The sequence below is a fragment of the Rhipicephalus microplus genome, chromosome X (assembly GCF_043290135.1).
Source record: "Rhipicephalus microplus isolate Deutch F79 chromosome X, USDA_Rmic, whole genome shotgun sequence".
Lineage (NCBI taxonomy): Eukaryota > Metazoa > Arthropoda > Arachnida > Ixodida > Ixodidae > Rhipicephalus > Rhipicephalus microplus.
Genome location: NC_134710.1, coordinates 414,300,964 through 414,317,885, shown reverse-complemented (window position 1 = coordinate 414,317,885; position 16,922 = coordinate 414,300,964). Strand labels below are relative to the sequence as shown.

The 16,922-nt window shown below is 46.9% G+C and overlaps 1 protein-coding gene across 3 annotated transcripts in view; it reads right to left on the bottom strand.

The window, feature by feature from the left end:
- The window catches only part of LOC119160987 (cytochrome P450 3A4), a 118,033-nt gene that overhangs the window by 77,376 nt on the left and 23,735 nt on the right, over window positions 1-16,922 (bottom strand). For all 3 annotated transcript variants that reach the window (XM_075880282.1, XM_075880280.1, XM_075880281.1), the window contains 2 exons: window positions 6,973-7,206; window positions 4,969-5,162 (listed from right to left, as the gene is read on the bottom strand). In XM_075880282.1, coding sequence (XP_075736397.1) covers window positions 4,969-5,162; window positions 6,973-7,143 — 365 coding nt within the window. In that variant the 5' untranslated portion in view covers window positions 7,144-7,206. The remainder of the gene's footprint in view (window positions 1-4,968; window positions 5,163-6,972; window positions 7,207-16,922) is intronic.

Here is a 16,922-nt window from a genome sequence, read left to right as displayed (position 1 = left end):
ACCCCAGATTTTGACAAGTCTGCGGTGCCGTAGAAATGATACAAAGCTTTTCAGGGGCTTCTTTTTCGCTGGTCACTGCGAGTAGTTCTTGCGCCTGGTAGCATGCGACGTTCGATGCGTCTGAGCTTTCTTTTTTGTTTGGACTCTCAAGGGTGTGTGCACCGGACGGTGATGCTTGAAACAGTACGGAAGAAGAATGGCTTGACAGGGTATATTCCCGATGCACCAGGTCATCTACCATGAATACGGCGTCCTTACAAGGCAAGTGGTGAGCGCTAAGAGCGCTTGAAAAACCACGTGACGAAAACCCAGGTGGTGGAACACGTATGCGAGACGAAGAGTGAAGGGTATAAGGTGGTTGAGCAACGTCTCGTGTCATATGCTGAAGCGCTGACTTCGAAAATGCCGACTTTCGCGCAGAAGGGAGGCGCGCTTGGTGGTTGATCAACGTCTCGTGTCATATGCTGAAGCGATGACTTCGAAAATGCCGACTTTCGCGCAGAAGGGAGGCGCACTTGACGGTTGGATTTTGCCCAATATAGGCATGGCCCTCTGTAAGTAAACTCATGTGCCACTTCGTGCTGAAGCAGTGGTCGATTCGCGCTGGGCTTTCGAATGGTTGAGGACTGCTTAGGAAATTGATGATAGTGTGCGGTTGTCTCTAGATGGTTGGCAATGAGTACGTCTTGGTCATAGTTGTTAAAACGGGTAATCATCACCTCTTTGATTTTTTTTTGCCATGACTCGTCGTTCTCGAATATGTGGCTTGGGTAAAGTTCAAATGCCTCACCGGTGACAAAGTCGCTGAAGGTCGTAACCATCTCCCGTTCCGACCAAGATGCAGCGGTAGCGTAGAGCTCGAACAGGTTGAACCAGTCTTGTACAAGTCCATCGTCCGCTGCTCCGGTGTACTTGGGGATGGGAAAATCAGTAGATGCTTCTGACATGATGCTGGTCGATGCCTAATGCTAGGCACTTGTATGGTAGTCCCTGTATGCTCAGGGTGTCATGCGGGGAACTGCGTAGATGATGAGCGACTGATGAAGGGGCTGGCAGGTCTTCATCCTGTCGACTTGTGTGACGCTATGATGAATGGGCGACGTGGCCTAGGCTCATATGCCATGTTTATTCTATCTCACTTCTTCCTCATCTACTTCTCCTAACCAACCCTGCCTTCTTACGTCACACACACACCACACACACACACACACACACACACATATATATATATATATTGTAGGCTCGTGTGCTCAGATTTGGGTGCACCTTAAAGAACCCCAGGTGGTCGAAATTTCCGGAGCCCTCCTCTACAGCGTTTCTCAAAATCATATGGTCATTTTGGGACGTTAAACCCCACATATAAATGAATCAATGATTTAATTACAGAAGGCTACTTCTTTTTCCTTCTATACTGGCGGCTCCCTCCTGGACCCGCGTCGCACGCGCACTGTGCTGCATTGTCCTATATCATTTTTATCACACTCCCACGGCCGCGTTGCTTGAGTGCGCCTACAGGAGTTAAAGTCGCTGCACAGGCCGCCGAACTTGCTGACAGTCAGTTAGTAGTAACGTCGTTCCGGGAAACGCCTTAACACACGACCCGTTGTGCACGTGAGGGACAGCGTATTAAAATATACCAGGACAAGGACGTTAAGCTTTGCGCTAGGAGGTGGCATAGGCCTTAATTATAGCAAGCACACGCAAACAAAAGATATCCCTTCTTTCGCCGCTTCCACAGGTTCCGCAGTTCATTTGCCTGATGCCGCGCTGGTTTTGAAGGTTGGAAGCAGCGACACTAAGAGTGAGATCTTTACGTTCTGTGCAGTGGCAATTGGCTAACAATTGGGGCAGTGTCTGGGCGTCTATTGATGTGACCTCTAAGTACGTGAGCGGGCGACCTTTAAATGACGCTTTACCTTCCGCCAGTATGCCGAGCTTCATTACACCATACAGCAGGCGTTCGTGCGCTGCGTCCACTAATAACTGGTTGAACCGGTCATCAGCAGGAAGCAAGACCAGATGCCGCTTCTTCTCGGTGTCGTCAAACTGCTGAAATCTGCCTCCTACATGAAGTAGGGCGTGACGGTAGAGAAATCGTTCTGAAGTCAATATTATGGATGACTGCGAATCCCGTACTGTTTTTTCCAAGGCCAAAATTTCACTTGCGAATGTGGTGTATAGCACCAACTTCAACCAAAACATCTCTGCCTCTTTCCACTCTGAAGCGTTCAGTCCTCTTAAAGACGGCTCCTTTGACGAGGCGTTAGGGTAAAGTCTGATGATCCAAGTGGGGCGTAGAAGCTCACAGGGGCGCGTAGAGGGCGTCACCACGGTGGTGGGGCAGATTGATGTCACTTCCCTGGTCGCCCTAATAGTAGCATCTGTTGAGGGAATGGACAAAATCTTCGAATACCACTGAGAATGATTCTGTGACAACAAAGGACCTGTACACCACAGTGCTTTACGTGTAAATGCACTGGTGGCTTTTGGAGAGTCGGTAATACCTCTCGCACCGAGTTGCCACGTCTCTGTCAGTTCAGCGATGCAAGATGAGGCTTGGATATGGCACTCACACGAAAGGAATAGAGCCAATGTGCCCTTCCCGTGATGCAAGACCTTAGCAGTATTTACTTGGTAGATGCCTTGCACTAGCCAACCAAAGATCGTCTCAATGGCGCATAAATCCTTCATTAGTCGATCGATTCTCCGTGTCACAGTACGCCAATAGTTGTCTAATCCGATGAGGACGCTGATGATTTGAATCGGTCAAACTCCGAGTTGCGATTATTCAGCCACAAGCATCTTGCGTTCGTGCAACTGCATCAGAGGATCTTGTCCCCGATTGCTGGTGTGTTCACTGCGCATACTTCTGGCACCTCTGCAGCCACTCTGCAGCTTCAGCTTCACGGTTCGGTATCGGTAGTTGCGGGAATGTTCGGAGCTGCCAAGCTTTAGCAGAGAGACGTCTTCTGTGCCGAAGGAAGGTGGACTGAGTCTCCTAGACAAGTCACGTCGTATCAATGTTCTTTGGCTGCCGGTGTCAAACAGTATACGAAGCAGCACGGCATTGTGCCTTTCCTACATACATACTGTAGCCGTTTGCATAAGAACCACTGGTGATGGAGACGTAAATCTGCTCGAGGCAGCAGTGGTGATCACTGGAACGTTGTCGGTTTACGTGGTGTCACTGTTGTCAGCATTCAGTCGGTTGGACGGTTTCTATATGTTGCAAAGCACAGTAAGATGACGTCTTGCACAGTGCTTGAACTTAATACACACTTCGTTCCGGTACTGTCGTGTGACGTGTTCCTTTCTGGCACGTGCACTTGACGCAGCTGTCGTTCTCTATTAGCTTTATCCGAATATCATCGGCTGTCATGGTAGTCTCACCGTCCTTTACGGTGTGTTCACGGTGGCCGCATTGTACGCAGCAGGCGTGCCCACTCGTTGCAGATCCCCCAGCCAGCGCTAATGCTGATGCTACCGGCGGCTGAAAGTGAGGATCACTTCTTTGGTGTCTCGCGGCACTGGGTCTTTATGGGCACAGTAAACGGGTGCTCTCTTCTCTGCTCTCGATTTTAATCCCAAGGAACTGCATCACATCACGCACCTCTTCTTCACGTACCTTGGAGTAGCCCCGTTGTTCACCTCGGCCTCCTTCATGTTTCGTCAGTGCAGAACAGCGACGTCTTCGGGTAGCGATCGCATGAGAAAACGCTGAAATATATCCACACACTCCGACGCTTGAATCCCAAGACTATCCAGGCAGTTGCTGAGAAAGCGTATTTTTTCATAGAATTCACGCAGCTGTAACGTGTTAGAGGAACGGTCCACAGTAGCGATGGCAAGAAAGCTGTTCATGTGATCGCCTACGAGGGCTGTATGACGGCCAAACCTCTTTGAACACCTTGATAGCTACCGCATAGTTCGCTTGCTGCAGTTGAACACCTTCGATCGCACGTTTTGCTGGTCCGGTTACGCACTATCTCACATAAATGATTTTCTCAATGTCCGAAAGCTCACCATTGCTGTGGATCGTGGCCTTAAAAGGCTGCCAGAAGCCCCGCTTTTCGCGAAGTTTACCAGGGAAAAGGGGTACCTGTAACATCAGTAGGGCAACTCGCAGCGGTGATCGGAAACTTCCTTGAGCGGAGACTTCTGGAGGCTCGGTCGCCGTAGCGATCACAGGTGCAGTGCTGTCAGCGGTCCTTGAAGCTGAGTTAAGAAGGTAGCGGACACGGCTCATCATATTGCGAATCTTGTCGTGATAATCAAGAGCTGCCATCAATTCCTCGTCATACTCGCTGTCGTCGATTATGAGGTCAGCAATCATTTCCTTGAAATCTGCAAGTGTCTCTTTTTTGTCTTGGAGCTCCTTCAAGATGACTTGCAGATCGACCGGAGAATGATTGACCGCTTCTAGAGCTTCGGTAGCGGACGTGGTGAGCCTTGTAGTGACGGCTCAGGCTATTCTTCTGCTTCGTCACAGGCGGTCCATCTTCCGTGCAGGACATCAGTCTTCTCCCGGGTTTCACGTCACCAAACTATGTAGAGGACAGAGAGACTGACGTGCGCTCGGTAACGATATATTGATGGAACGGTACTTCTTTCTTCTTTATTTGCAACATAGGGGAGGGGGGTGATTTGTCAAAAAAAAGACAAAGCAATTTTTAGCTGAGTTCGACAATTTATTGTGAATTGCAGGCCGCGTTCAGCGCTATAATATTTGGCTTGCGTGTTCTAGAGAGCCTCTACTACTGATCTACGGCATTTTCTGACAATGCACAAAAAATGTGACAGGGCTCCGTCAAGTGCATTGCACAATAAGCGTGTTATCGACAGGCTAGAAGTATGGGTTGAAGAAGGAGACGTTCGTTCTTGAAACCAGTTAGTGACACACATTCTGCTTCGCATAGTCTCTGCTTCTTAGCAGATTGCCCGTTGTGGAAGAGTATTGTGAAATGGTACGTGCCTGTGAGCTGCAGCATGCAGCTGCTGAAAGGTTCCACACAGAGGACGAATGGGGGGCGGTCGTGAAAGGTGGGAAACTCCTTGACGAGGCACTCCTTTACCATATCCGGCTCCGAAACCACTATGAACGGCACCTCACCGCTGTAGTAGCCGAACACCTTGCCGTATTCTGCGATCCACCGTTCCATCACCTGCACCACAAAAAGTCAGAACCAGCACGTCATAATCACCATCATCATCCGCCCAACTGTGCACGCGGCCGTGTAGAATGCGCTTTATAGTTCCATTAATCAAACATGTGCGGTGATTCTTGGGGCCGGGGCCACGCAGCATCGGACTTAATTCAGATATACTTTTGTGTCTGCACTTCAATATCACTACACGTTAGAAAAATGTGTGGCTGTTTCATTAGTGAATCACTCTACACTATTTAGGGCACAGTAATCTTGCTACTTTTTTGTTGTCTAAAATGAGTTCAGGCATGCTTCATTGAAAGGGTAGGTGGGCGCCACCTGCCAATTTGGGATTACGAGGTTGCAAGCTCCATATCTGCTGAAGGCAAGCTATTAAGCCATACCTTTTTTTCGTTGCGCATAAAAGTGTCACGCATTACCTTGTTCTTTAAAATGTTTCATCATCCTGCACCACATGATTGTCTCATCCCTTGGTGACAGACCACCCTGGGTGGGTGCGTTGCACAGGAGGAGCTGTTGCAGCGACGGTGCACGCTGCAGAGGCGTGACCCCGTTTCGCGTTGCCTCGTCTCTTATGCTGGCTAACGATTTTGTTGAAGAGCAGAATGTGTGAGCTATATATCGCGCACGTGTGACATCTGCTGCTGACAATGCTTGTGTCCACTGGTATATGAGAAAGGAGAAAAGCCGTTGTTTTTCTTTGAAGTTTGGCTTTCCGTCTTGGCTCTGCCCGATGGGCTGTGGCCTACGAATATTATGGCTCTTATTGGGCACCGCCCTGGAAGGTCGGCTAAAATACAACCACGTCCCATTTTCATTGTTCTTAGCTCTAGATATTGACGTGCACAATTATGTCTGGGCAGTCTGGGCTGGAATCAGCGGTGCTGGTAACATGTACATAGATCTAGCCTGAGCTGCAATCATGGCGCTGGTAGACGAGTGAGGCTAGAGGCAAATATGATTTAGAACAGTTTAAGCTCTAACTTTCCTTAAAGGTAGAACGGTGAGACTGTACGTTTTTCCTGTGTTTGTCTTTGTATCATTTAAGCTCAGTTGTAAATAATATTTTCCGTTCCCATAAACAAAGTCGTCTATTCAACCTCCACTGCTGCCTGCGTTTGAGTTCATCATCGCTGCCGATCATCGTCCAAGACCTACGTGATCGACAGAGAGCCAGCAAGAGCTTTACTGCAATTTTCCTTACACTCTCCTAGCAACGAAGTGACGGCGTCCAGGAACAATATTTTCAGACGCGTGATAATTCAATGCGGCAAGCCCCAGCGCGTTCGGGCCTGTGTAAAGAGTCGATGCAAGAGGCTGTGGCCTCTGCCCCTTACACCTTCTCAGCAATGAAGTCATAATGTAGGAAAACGAGATTACCCAGACGCGCGATGAATGCACGTGATCCCACGTCACGTGATGATGAACCCGCGTGTCGTGCCCCTACAAAAGTTTCGAGACGAGTAACAGCAACCGAAGCTACTGTCAATTCTTAGTGCGCTTCACTTGCAAGGACGCGTTAGCATCGGGGAAGTGCCGTCATGAAGGAAAGTCTAGGCCGTCCCATACGTTACTTTGCATGCTAATCATGGTTAGTTTTAGTGGAAGATTGTGTAACATTTTTGAGCAAATGCTATTCAGATTGCATGAAGTGCATGCTGCATAGAGGCAAAGCGAGGCCTCTATGTGAAATCCTGCGCAATAACTCGGTTTCTTCGGCAAGTCCTTTTGGATTTGCGTATACGCATCCCTCCTCAATATGTCACCTTTTTCAGGCTTCTTGTGAAGCCTCTTGGCAGGAACTGACCTGTATGCGGTCCTCCTTGAGCTGCATGTAGTTTCCCCAGAAGAATTCAGGCTCAGGACCCGGGATGCCATGGCGCCGAAAGAGACCGAGTTTCCACTTCCGGCGCAGGAACCACGACAGCGAAGCGGAAAAGCCGAGAAGGAGCAGTGAGAACAGCACCTCAGGCCACATGACGGGGAGCGTCCAGGCACTGTTCGCGTTATTAGCAACGGTCTCTTTTTTTCTCTTTTTTTCCTGCGTCAGAAACAAGTCATTTGCGTCTTCAGCTCAGTGCTGATTGACCATCAGAATAGACGCAAGTAAGCAAAAACAAGAACTATACAAAAACACGCGCGTTCTACACTGCAAACAAAAATATACCCAGTTGGGAGACCAAGCCGGTGCAGTGAGGATTGTGCAAAGCGTTAGGCCGCGTTGAAGAAAAGGAAATCGTTCAGAGCGCCTTCTCGATATCACAAGCGACAAGCAGCAAGGAACGTTATTGACAGAAGGGAGCTGTGCGAACAGTAATCGTGTTTTGGTTCCTGGCAGTGAACGACACACTGTGATCTCACGAATGTTCAGGAACCCGGTGGTTGCTGGTGCGCCGAAAAATGGTGAGTGAGCCCTTCTTGAAATACCTGTGTTATTCTTGTCAGGTAGTGCTAAGATTAGATAATGTTGGGTTGATAAACAAAACATTTGATCAATATTTGGCTAATTTGTCAAGACGTCAGTGAAAAATTAGTGGTATTCTGATAGTGCGTTCGACTACGTGTTTTTTATTTAACATAACTTTGATAAAGCCAAATGGAGATGAGAGCGCGTTGGTATTGATTCATTATGACGTAAATGTAGCGCAAAAAAAGTGAACATGACAAGCGCTTTTGATTGTTCACTTTCTTGTACTCGTCTTTTTTGCGCAGCCTTAACGCCAGAATATTATAATTATTATTCTTTGATTTGCATACACAGATACACAAGGACAAAGAGGAAACAGAGAGAGAGCAAGCTGGCAATTGCGACCTGGAGGGCACAACGCCTGCTCACTCTTTCGGGGGGAGGGAAGAAACAGAGAAAACAGAGATTAAATGGGGAAAGGGGAAAGAAGATGAGCAAGAGAAAAAAAAATGACGTAGATTTCGACAAGTATGAGAAAAAAATAAAAAATAACAAAAAAGAAGAAAAATAATAAAAATGAAAACAGAATAATAAAAAGAACATCTCTAAATGGGTGGCCAGGTCTGTTTGGTTCATAAATGTAAAGAAAGCTTGGTGGGCCTGGTCGCGTCGGAAAGCACTACCACTCGGAAAGAGGTAGTCGTCTAGGGTCGCGCACTTGAGTCCTAGGAATTTATATTCCTTAATCAGCAAAGACCGCGGCGTAGAAAATGTGGGACAGTGCACTACGAGATGCTCAAGTGTTTCGCAGGAGCCACAAGCTGCGCACAACGGGCTGTCCCCATGCCCTTGATGGTGTAATCGTTCACGCATCAGCACAGATCCCACTCTTAGTTTGTACGACAGCGCTCAGGAACTACGAGGGAAGCCACAGTCACGAACACGGGGAAAGAACAATCCATTCGCCACACGCTGGTCTGGGTGCTGCTTTAGGAGGTGTCGGCGTATAAGCAGGCGAGCGTTGTCCATCGTACATAAAATTCCCGGACAGTCACAGTCACAATGGTTGCATGACCAAGCAAGGCGATCCGCTTCTTCATTGCCCGCGATACCCACGTGCGAAGGTACTCACTATGCAGCTAGGCTTACCCCACGTGACAGAATATTGTTAATGGATTCCATGATGCTGTTCAGAATAGGGCTGCCGGTCTCCTTGCTGGTGAGTCTGCTAAGGACACCACGAGAGTCGGTGAGGATGACAACCTTCGATGCTGGCAACCCTTCTTGTACGTACTTAAGAGCGACATCAATCGCTGCTAGCTCCGCTGTCATCGACGATGAGGCGTGCGGTATTTTAAACAACCACCTGATATCGGTTAAAGGGTAGAAGAAAGCTGCAGATGCGCTCAGTTCATCGCTGCGCACAGAAGCGTCCGTAAATACTTTTACATAGTCTTCAAAGTTGTCAAATAGGTGTGAATGGGCTAATTGGTATAATTCCGAATCAGGTTGCTCACACTTTTTGCGTATTCCTGAAATTGACAGATGGGTAGGGAAGGTACATAGCCTGTGCTCTGTCAATGTGAGTAACTGAATAGTTTCGCAGGAATCGCCAGTAATGTCATTGAACAAAGCTGTCATTTTACCCATTCGAGAAAGTGGGCGCTGTAACAGCCTGTTAAGGAGTGTCTTGCCATGTGGGTCTCGCTTCAGCCACTCAATATGATGCAGCCCATTCTGTTCAGCTTGCAGCTTTAGCGGCAACTGGTGTGCTTCAGTCAGTAGTGGTATGGATTGTGCTTCACGAGGTAAACCAAACAGTACTCGTAGGGCAACACGATGATCCCGATCCAGCTGGGACATTAAAGCAGGCGGCACATTCAAGACTGACAAAACATACATCACGCAAGAGCGTACAGACAGCGCTTTTCGCCTCACAGTTTGAACAGCAAGGCGCCAAGAAAGGCGATCATCGATGATTACATCCAGGTAGCGATGTTGGTGTGCCCACTGTATCGGTGAGTCTCCGAGGTAAAGCCTGCTAAGGCTTCGACGAGCGCGTTGCTTTGGATGATACGCGATGGCAGCTGACTTCGCAGGTGAAACCTGCTTGCCAACTTCCACCAAGTATTGTGAAGTTGTAATCAGAGCTCGCTGCAATATACCACGAAGACGTGGACCATGGTGTGACGGACCACACACCCAGAGTGCGGTGTCATCAGTATAAATCGCTATGCCTATGAGAATATCACAATCTTGCGGTAATCGGCCTGGAAGTCCAGCAAGTGCGCTGTTAAAGAGAAGCGGTTACAAGACGCTGTCTTGCGGAACGCCACATTTAACAGCGCAAGGTTGACTCTGTACTTCTCCAATGCGCACTTTCATTTTGCGCTAAGATAGAAAATCACGGAGAAATTGTAACAGACGACCTGAAATTTCTCTATTTATTAGTGCACAAATAATCGCCTTATGTGGCACCGAGTCAAACGCTTGCTGTATGTCAAGAAATAGAACATACGCTGAATGTCTGTTTGCTCGAGCAGATTCAAGCGATGATACATGATCTGCTATGCTGTCGAGGGCGGAATGGTGGCGACGAAATGCGCTCATGACATCAGGAATGAAAGTGAGCTCCTGTAACCTGGCGTCCAGACGAAACAGCACCATGTGTTCCACAAGCCTCATTACATTAGAACTTAGGGATATTGGCCGGTATGACTTCAGGAGTTGTGCAGGGCAACCAGGCTTTAAAACTGGCTTCCCCAAAGGCGATTTCCATTCAGCAGGAATTACACTCGTTTGCCACACTTTGTTGTATTCGTTCAGAATACTTTGATGAAAGACCTCATCAATTTTTCGCAAGGCTTGGTACCTAACACCTTCTTCGCTTGGGGTGGTGCGATGGTAACAGAGACTAAGTGCATGACGTAGCTCGGCCAAGGTGAATTCTGCCTCATCCATCCCACATGGAGGTCCATATAAAATTGGTACGGAATGATGACTAGCGTTGTGTTTTAGCATAGTATAGGTAAAAATATTAGCAAAGTCTTGCGTGAGAATTTTCGGAGACCATCCAGTCGTGATGCACAATGCTGTAGTTGGGTTCTTGCAGACCTCAGGTGCTCGGAGAGTCTTCAATATGCGTCAAACACTCTCAAAACCACTCGCCATATGCAACGAGCTACACAATGCGGCCCAACTTCTTCGACGAAGTTGTTTTGTGTGCCACCGAATGGCTGCATCTAAGCGCTTATAAACTGTCCACTCAGAGCTTTTTTTGGAACGCTGTGCCCTCCTGTAAGCACGTCGTCAACAAGCATGTAGTCACAAGAGCTTTAGGTCAGGGTTTGGCTTGTCTATGCTTCGCAGCCGTTGTACTGTAGCCTGCTGCATTTAACCACTAGTTTGAACAGGTTATCGTGTGATGGCGCCCTCGCAATCAGCTGAAGGAACTTGTCCCAATTTGTCACTGTGTAGGCAGCACTCTTCGTGCTAGGAGAATTCTCTAGAACCAGCCAAATGGGCCGATGATATGAACCCCTTGGGTCAGCCTCGCTTGACCAAGCAAGACGCACATCTGTCGTTGGTATGGCAAGATCAATGGTGGATTGTTCCTTTTCTCTGCCGACAAATGTGGATGAGCCATCGTTAGGGGTCTTAAGGTCATGTTTAACAATAAGCTCATTGATTTCCACTCCACGATTGTCTTGGGGGCGACAACACCAATAATGATGATGGGCATTGAAATGTCCACACAGAAGAGATTACGAGCCTCACCAACATAGCAGGCACTCCAGCAATGTGATATCCGAAGATCGCGGTGGCCGAAAATATCTGCTTGCTACAGTCGTAGTTGTGTTCCTTAGATTAATAGCAACTGCTACACATTCAAAATCAGCGTCGCAGAGGTCACTTGCGTCGATAACTGCAAAAGGAACATCAGATATGTTTAACGACGCTTTCGAAGCATTTCGTGCATGCGTGGTGCCTGTACACTGGAAAGATGCACACGCCATCACCGTGCATCGGGTATTGCTATGAATGCCCACGTAACCCGGAAATCTAAGCGCGTCATTTCTCACATTGGTTTCTTGGAGAGCTATAACATCCGGTGGATTTTTCATTCCAAGGAGCCTAAGAACGAGATCAGAATGGCGCGGTCGTAAAGACCTGACGTTCCATTGCAGCACATAGGGATGGCGCTTGCGACAGGTGTTCATGTTGTTTTTAGTGAACACTGTCGAGAACTCGAACGAGAGCCTCCAAGAGTTTTTGTGCGGCTAATACTGCTGGCGTTTGACGACCCGCTATGAGAGATCTAACGATGTTAACAAGCACCTTAAGCATGGTTACAATTTGGGCATCATCGTTGGCGAGAGCCGTTTCTGGTGCCCTGTTTACAGTATTTTCTACTGCAGACATAGCCTTGGCGGAAGCTGGTTCGGAAACTTTATGAGGCCTGACATTTGAGGGGGTTGTGTCCGACGTATTTGATGGTAGCGCCAGCCACGATGTTGCCGAATTGCTAAAATTGCGCCTCCCTTCATCACTTCGATTCTTTCTGACTGTACTATTCTTCGGACGTACAGGTGCATCTTCAGTTGTGCCGACCCTGTCGGAAAAAAACGAATGGTGGGCATGGTGGAAACCACCACCCACCATTATAGTGGATTAATGTAGTGGGTGAATGGTGGGAAACGTCCACCATGGCGCATGGTGGGTATGGTGGGTGCTGCAGTGCCGGCAACACTTGAGCGCGAAATGACGTCAGAATCACCGTGACGAGCTGCCACAAAAAATAAAAAAGAATTCTATAGAAATAGTATAAAAAAACACACGTCCCGTAAAGAAAAACCAAGGAGCTACGGGGGATCGAACGTGCAACCTGTGGATTCCCATTCGAAGACGCTAACCACTGCGCCATACCAACATGACGTTGAGGCTGTGTTGAATACTTAGTTTGCATACAAACTTACGGTTCAACTTAAGTTATGTTTGTCGTGTACACAACATAGACAAGATCTACACCTGCTACTAAAAATTGCACATTTATTAAACATAAGCAACTGCGGCCTGTAACGATTGCCACTGTGTTAATGGCAGTATATTAGTGCAATTTTTTTTTACAATTCACAACTTCAAGAAAAAACCAAGTGGACTGGGGAGCAGCAACAGTTTACCGGCGGGGTCTGCCAAGTTTAATATCCGTTTCGCGCTCGTTCTAAAGGGCGACATCTGCTCACACTTTATGACGCTTCTAGGCTCATTCCATAGATACGCCCGCCTAATTTATTTGATTGAGTATTGGGATGCTTTTCGCGCAATGTAGAGGGCGGTCGTGCCAGCGCAATGCTGTAGCTCGTTCGCTAAAGCAACAACTACATAACGGCTTGGCCAAAACGAATTCAGTGTGCCGGAAACATTACGCTATCATATTGGTTCACCAAGCATACGAATTGCCACTTCTGAGTTCCCGTACAAAAGCTAGAGAAGTGCCGGCGAGTGCGACCGGCGGCTGTCGGTGAGAAGACACTTACGTTCTCTGGGAGTGCTTTAATCGCGTCGCATCGATGTTTGTTGCTTCTTGAGCGGACACCATACACAATGAAAAATGCTTCATTTAGGTTAATTGATGCCATGGCTGCGCTGTATTGTCATACCTAATCGTCGAAATCGTGTATTCTGAAACCCGGAAGCACGGATAACAATTGTACGGGCTCGGTAAGTAGGCCTAACATTTGGTGGAAATCATGGTGGTAGAACTTGTAGTGTACAGATCCCAGCTTGGTACACTATATAAATTGCCCGCCATTATAAGCCCACCCATCATCTGCTTACTGCTTCCCAGCATTATCGCGATGGTGGGCAGAGCTTCTCAGCTTGGTACACCATGTTGCCCACCATAACAAGCAGCACCCATCATCTGCTTAGTGCTTCCCAGCATTATCGCAATGGTGGGAAGAGTTTCTCAGGTTGGTACACCATGTAGCCCACCATAATAAGCACCACCCACCATACGCTTAGGGCTTCCCAGCATTATCGCAATGGTGGGCAGAGTGTCCCATTATTGCCCACTATCTAGCCTCTGCTTTCCACCATCATTTCCACTTTACCCATCATCTGTACACCATACTACCCAATATGTCCCGGCATATCCACCATATTTTCCACTAAGTCCCACCATATCCATCATAATTTCCACCATGCCCACTATTATTTCCACTACGCCCACCATGTTTTCCAGTATCCACCATGGCAATTTTTCCGATAGGGGATGCCAGCTTCTTGACTGGTGCTATGGCTTGGCGTCTTTTCACGGGATGCTATCTTTTTAGCTTTCTCTCTCAGGACCATTCATTTTTTTTTCTTTAGCTTGGGACATTCTTTGTCCGTTGCCAAGTGTTCGCCATTACAGTTAGGGCAGCGAGATGTCGCACTGTTGCACAGTTTTACGTTGTGATTTCGCACCACATTTAGCACAGACCACAATACTTGTGCAGAAACCCTGTACATGTACAAGCTTGATACATTTGCGGCATTGTAAAGGCTTTGGTATGAAAGGCCGGACTGGGTACCACACTAGTCCGGTTTATGTGACTAGGTAGCTTTTCGCACCAGACAAGAATCTTGACACACTTCGAAGAGCCAAGCCTCAAGCGCTGATGACTCTGCATGGTGGCGTGCAAACTATCATACTTTTCAAAACGTCGTCTGAAAGTTCTAGGTCTACATCCGATATAACCCCATCTGTTACATTAGCGTCCTGTGGAACAAAAGCCCGCACGTTGACGTTGCATACCTGAGATAGACCTAGCAGGGTTTGCACCATCTTCTCACCTGTTGTGTCTACGGCAATGATATTTTTCCTGGAATTCACTCGAACTTCTTGAATTAGACCAGGAGCAAATTTGAAGCAAAAGTTATGAAGCTTCTGTATGGAGATAGCGTTCAGGCTTACCGTGACGTCGACGGGCACATAAGCAACTGTCGTAGTCACGATGCTGTTGTATATAATGGTCTCTTCACTTGAGGACGATGCCACAGACTTTCGTCTTGGCCGTCGATGCTTAGCTGGTAAAAATGCATCCGAGTCATTCGACGTAGCATCAGACTCAGAATCGGCAGCTTCTCATGTCAATGAAGAGCTGAGCCGCTTCGTTGCAGTGGTATGTCTACTCATCCCGCTAGGCAAGTCCACCATCTCCTCCGTAGCCAAACAAGCAGGGAGGGTCCCCCCAGCACAACAGAGGTCTTGAGGACTAGTACAGGGTATGCTGGGTGACGAAGACACACGACGACACAAAAATAAAAAAATTTCACCCGCCAAGAAAACTGGCAAAGGAACGATAAAACTTCGTCGTCGTCCTCCCCATAATAACTTTCGTAAATTGAATCAAGTAGCTGTATTATTTGGAGCACTCATTAAATATGCAACCATAAAAATTATAATTTTAGGTTGATTATTCAAACACTAATAATTGTTAAAAGTAAGCCTAACTGGTTAAAAGATAATTTTGGTTTTGTCAGTACAAATAAACGGTAACATTTGTCCGCTTTCCATATCAATAAACGCCAGGTCGAGGTCTACCATTGCGTAAATATTATTTTAATGAAATATGTAAGCTACACTAATAAAACTTGAACAACTAAAATCAGTGTTAATTATTTAAAAAATGTAGTAAATTGAGGTAGGGCAATGTAAATGTACAAACTTTCAGAACGCATACACACACTCATAACTGTGAAAAACTTATTTTGGTTGGATACATGGTATCTGAGATATAAATCTAGAAGTAAACTAGACTCTTCGGGGGACGTGGTGCTTTTAGGGAAAGAAAGAGAGGGGCGAAACAAACTGATGAAACGAAAGACGAGGAATGCATAAAAAAGAGGGGTTGCTTGGCAGAACGAGTCATGCAACCCTTGAGGTTTCTGTAAGGGAGGGGGGTAGGAAAGTTAAGCCATAGGACAGCCCGGCTCAACAGTCTAAGATGGAGGGGACATTGTAGTGAAAGAAAGAGAGAAAATTGAAGGCACTGTTTTCAAAACAAGCCGTATTATCTGTGTTGGTGATGGAAGAGGTTACTATCCTTGCGGCTGCATTTTTGTTTCTTTTTTCAGTCGTGCTGCCGTAGCTGTGGCAGCAGGTTTTTTTTTCTTTTGGCGGAAGACGGGAGTATGAACAGTGCTGAGACAAATTTCGACCAGGTAAATGCAATGGCGCTGGCTTGTGAAGAGAAGCGAGGAAAAGAAAATTTATTCAGGTCTGGGTCACTCGTCGTGACGCTTCTGCGACCCCTAACGTGTGCACGGATCGGTCAGTTGAGTACACTGCTCGGCCTTCCCTTATTTCTGTGAAAATTCAGTTGGCTTAGGTGGCCTAATGTTTGTGTCTTTTATGCTTATTTATTTTGATACGTTGTAGTGAACTTTTCCTTATTTTGTGCTTGAAGCTGTTTGTCTTAAGAAATACATTCTCATACACTAACTACTTTGAAAAATGTTCACAGCGACAAGTATCAAAACAGAGTTGGTAGCGCAAGTTAAAAAATAAAACAATGGCCATTTATCTCGAAAATTATTTCAGAAAGGAGATGAAGCTAGGCTTTCTTTAAAGACAGGCAGCAACCATGCAAACTGTAAGGGCCCACTTTGCTAAGTGTGATGATAAGCACGCACTAAAATGCGACTGTAATAATCAAAATTTTTATTTCATAAAATTAGGAAATTATAGAGAGGGTCATCGCTGATGACGTCTACAAGAGGACCAAAATAAGATTATTTCAGTCAAAATTGCTTTTGAATGTTTAGGCAATGGTAAAGCTATAGATTTAGAAATATATAGAAAACTTTGGCAAGTTTTGAACTTTTTTCGTGTCAGCGAGGTGTTTTTTCATCATGCTGCGGCTGTCTCACACCGGATTACATCGGATGTGCTTCTTGATAATGAACGCTCATCCTGTCTTTGGGTGGGTGTGGGTGGGCGTGCGTGTGAGCGTGTGTGTGTGTGTGTGTGTGTGTGTGTGTGTGTGTGTGTGTGTGTGTGTGTGTGTGTGTGTGTGTGTGTGTGTGTGTGTGTGTGTGTGTGTGTAGGTGTGTGTGTGTGTGTGTGTGTGTGGATCGGTGTGTGTGTGTGTGTGTGCGCATGTCTGCTCAGATTTAAAAGTTGCTTCTTTTCATGGACTCACAGAGTGTATAGTGTCCGTTGCTTGAGTGTTCTCAGTTTCCGTACCTGTCGCATGATTTGCAGTTCTCATGTGTAATTATTTCTTGTTAAACTATGTCGGAAGCAATCACCTCAATCGTTGCGTCATCGAAGAATCTGACAAATGGTTCTACGGGGATGGTGA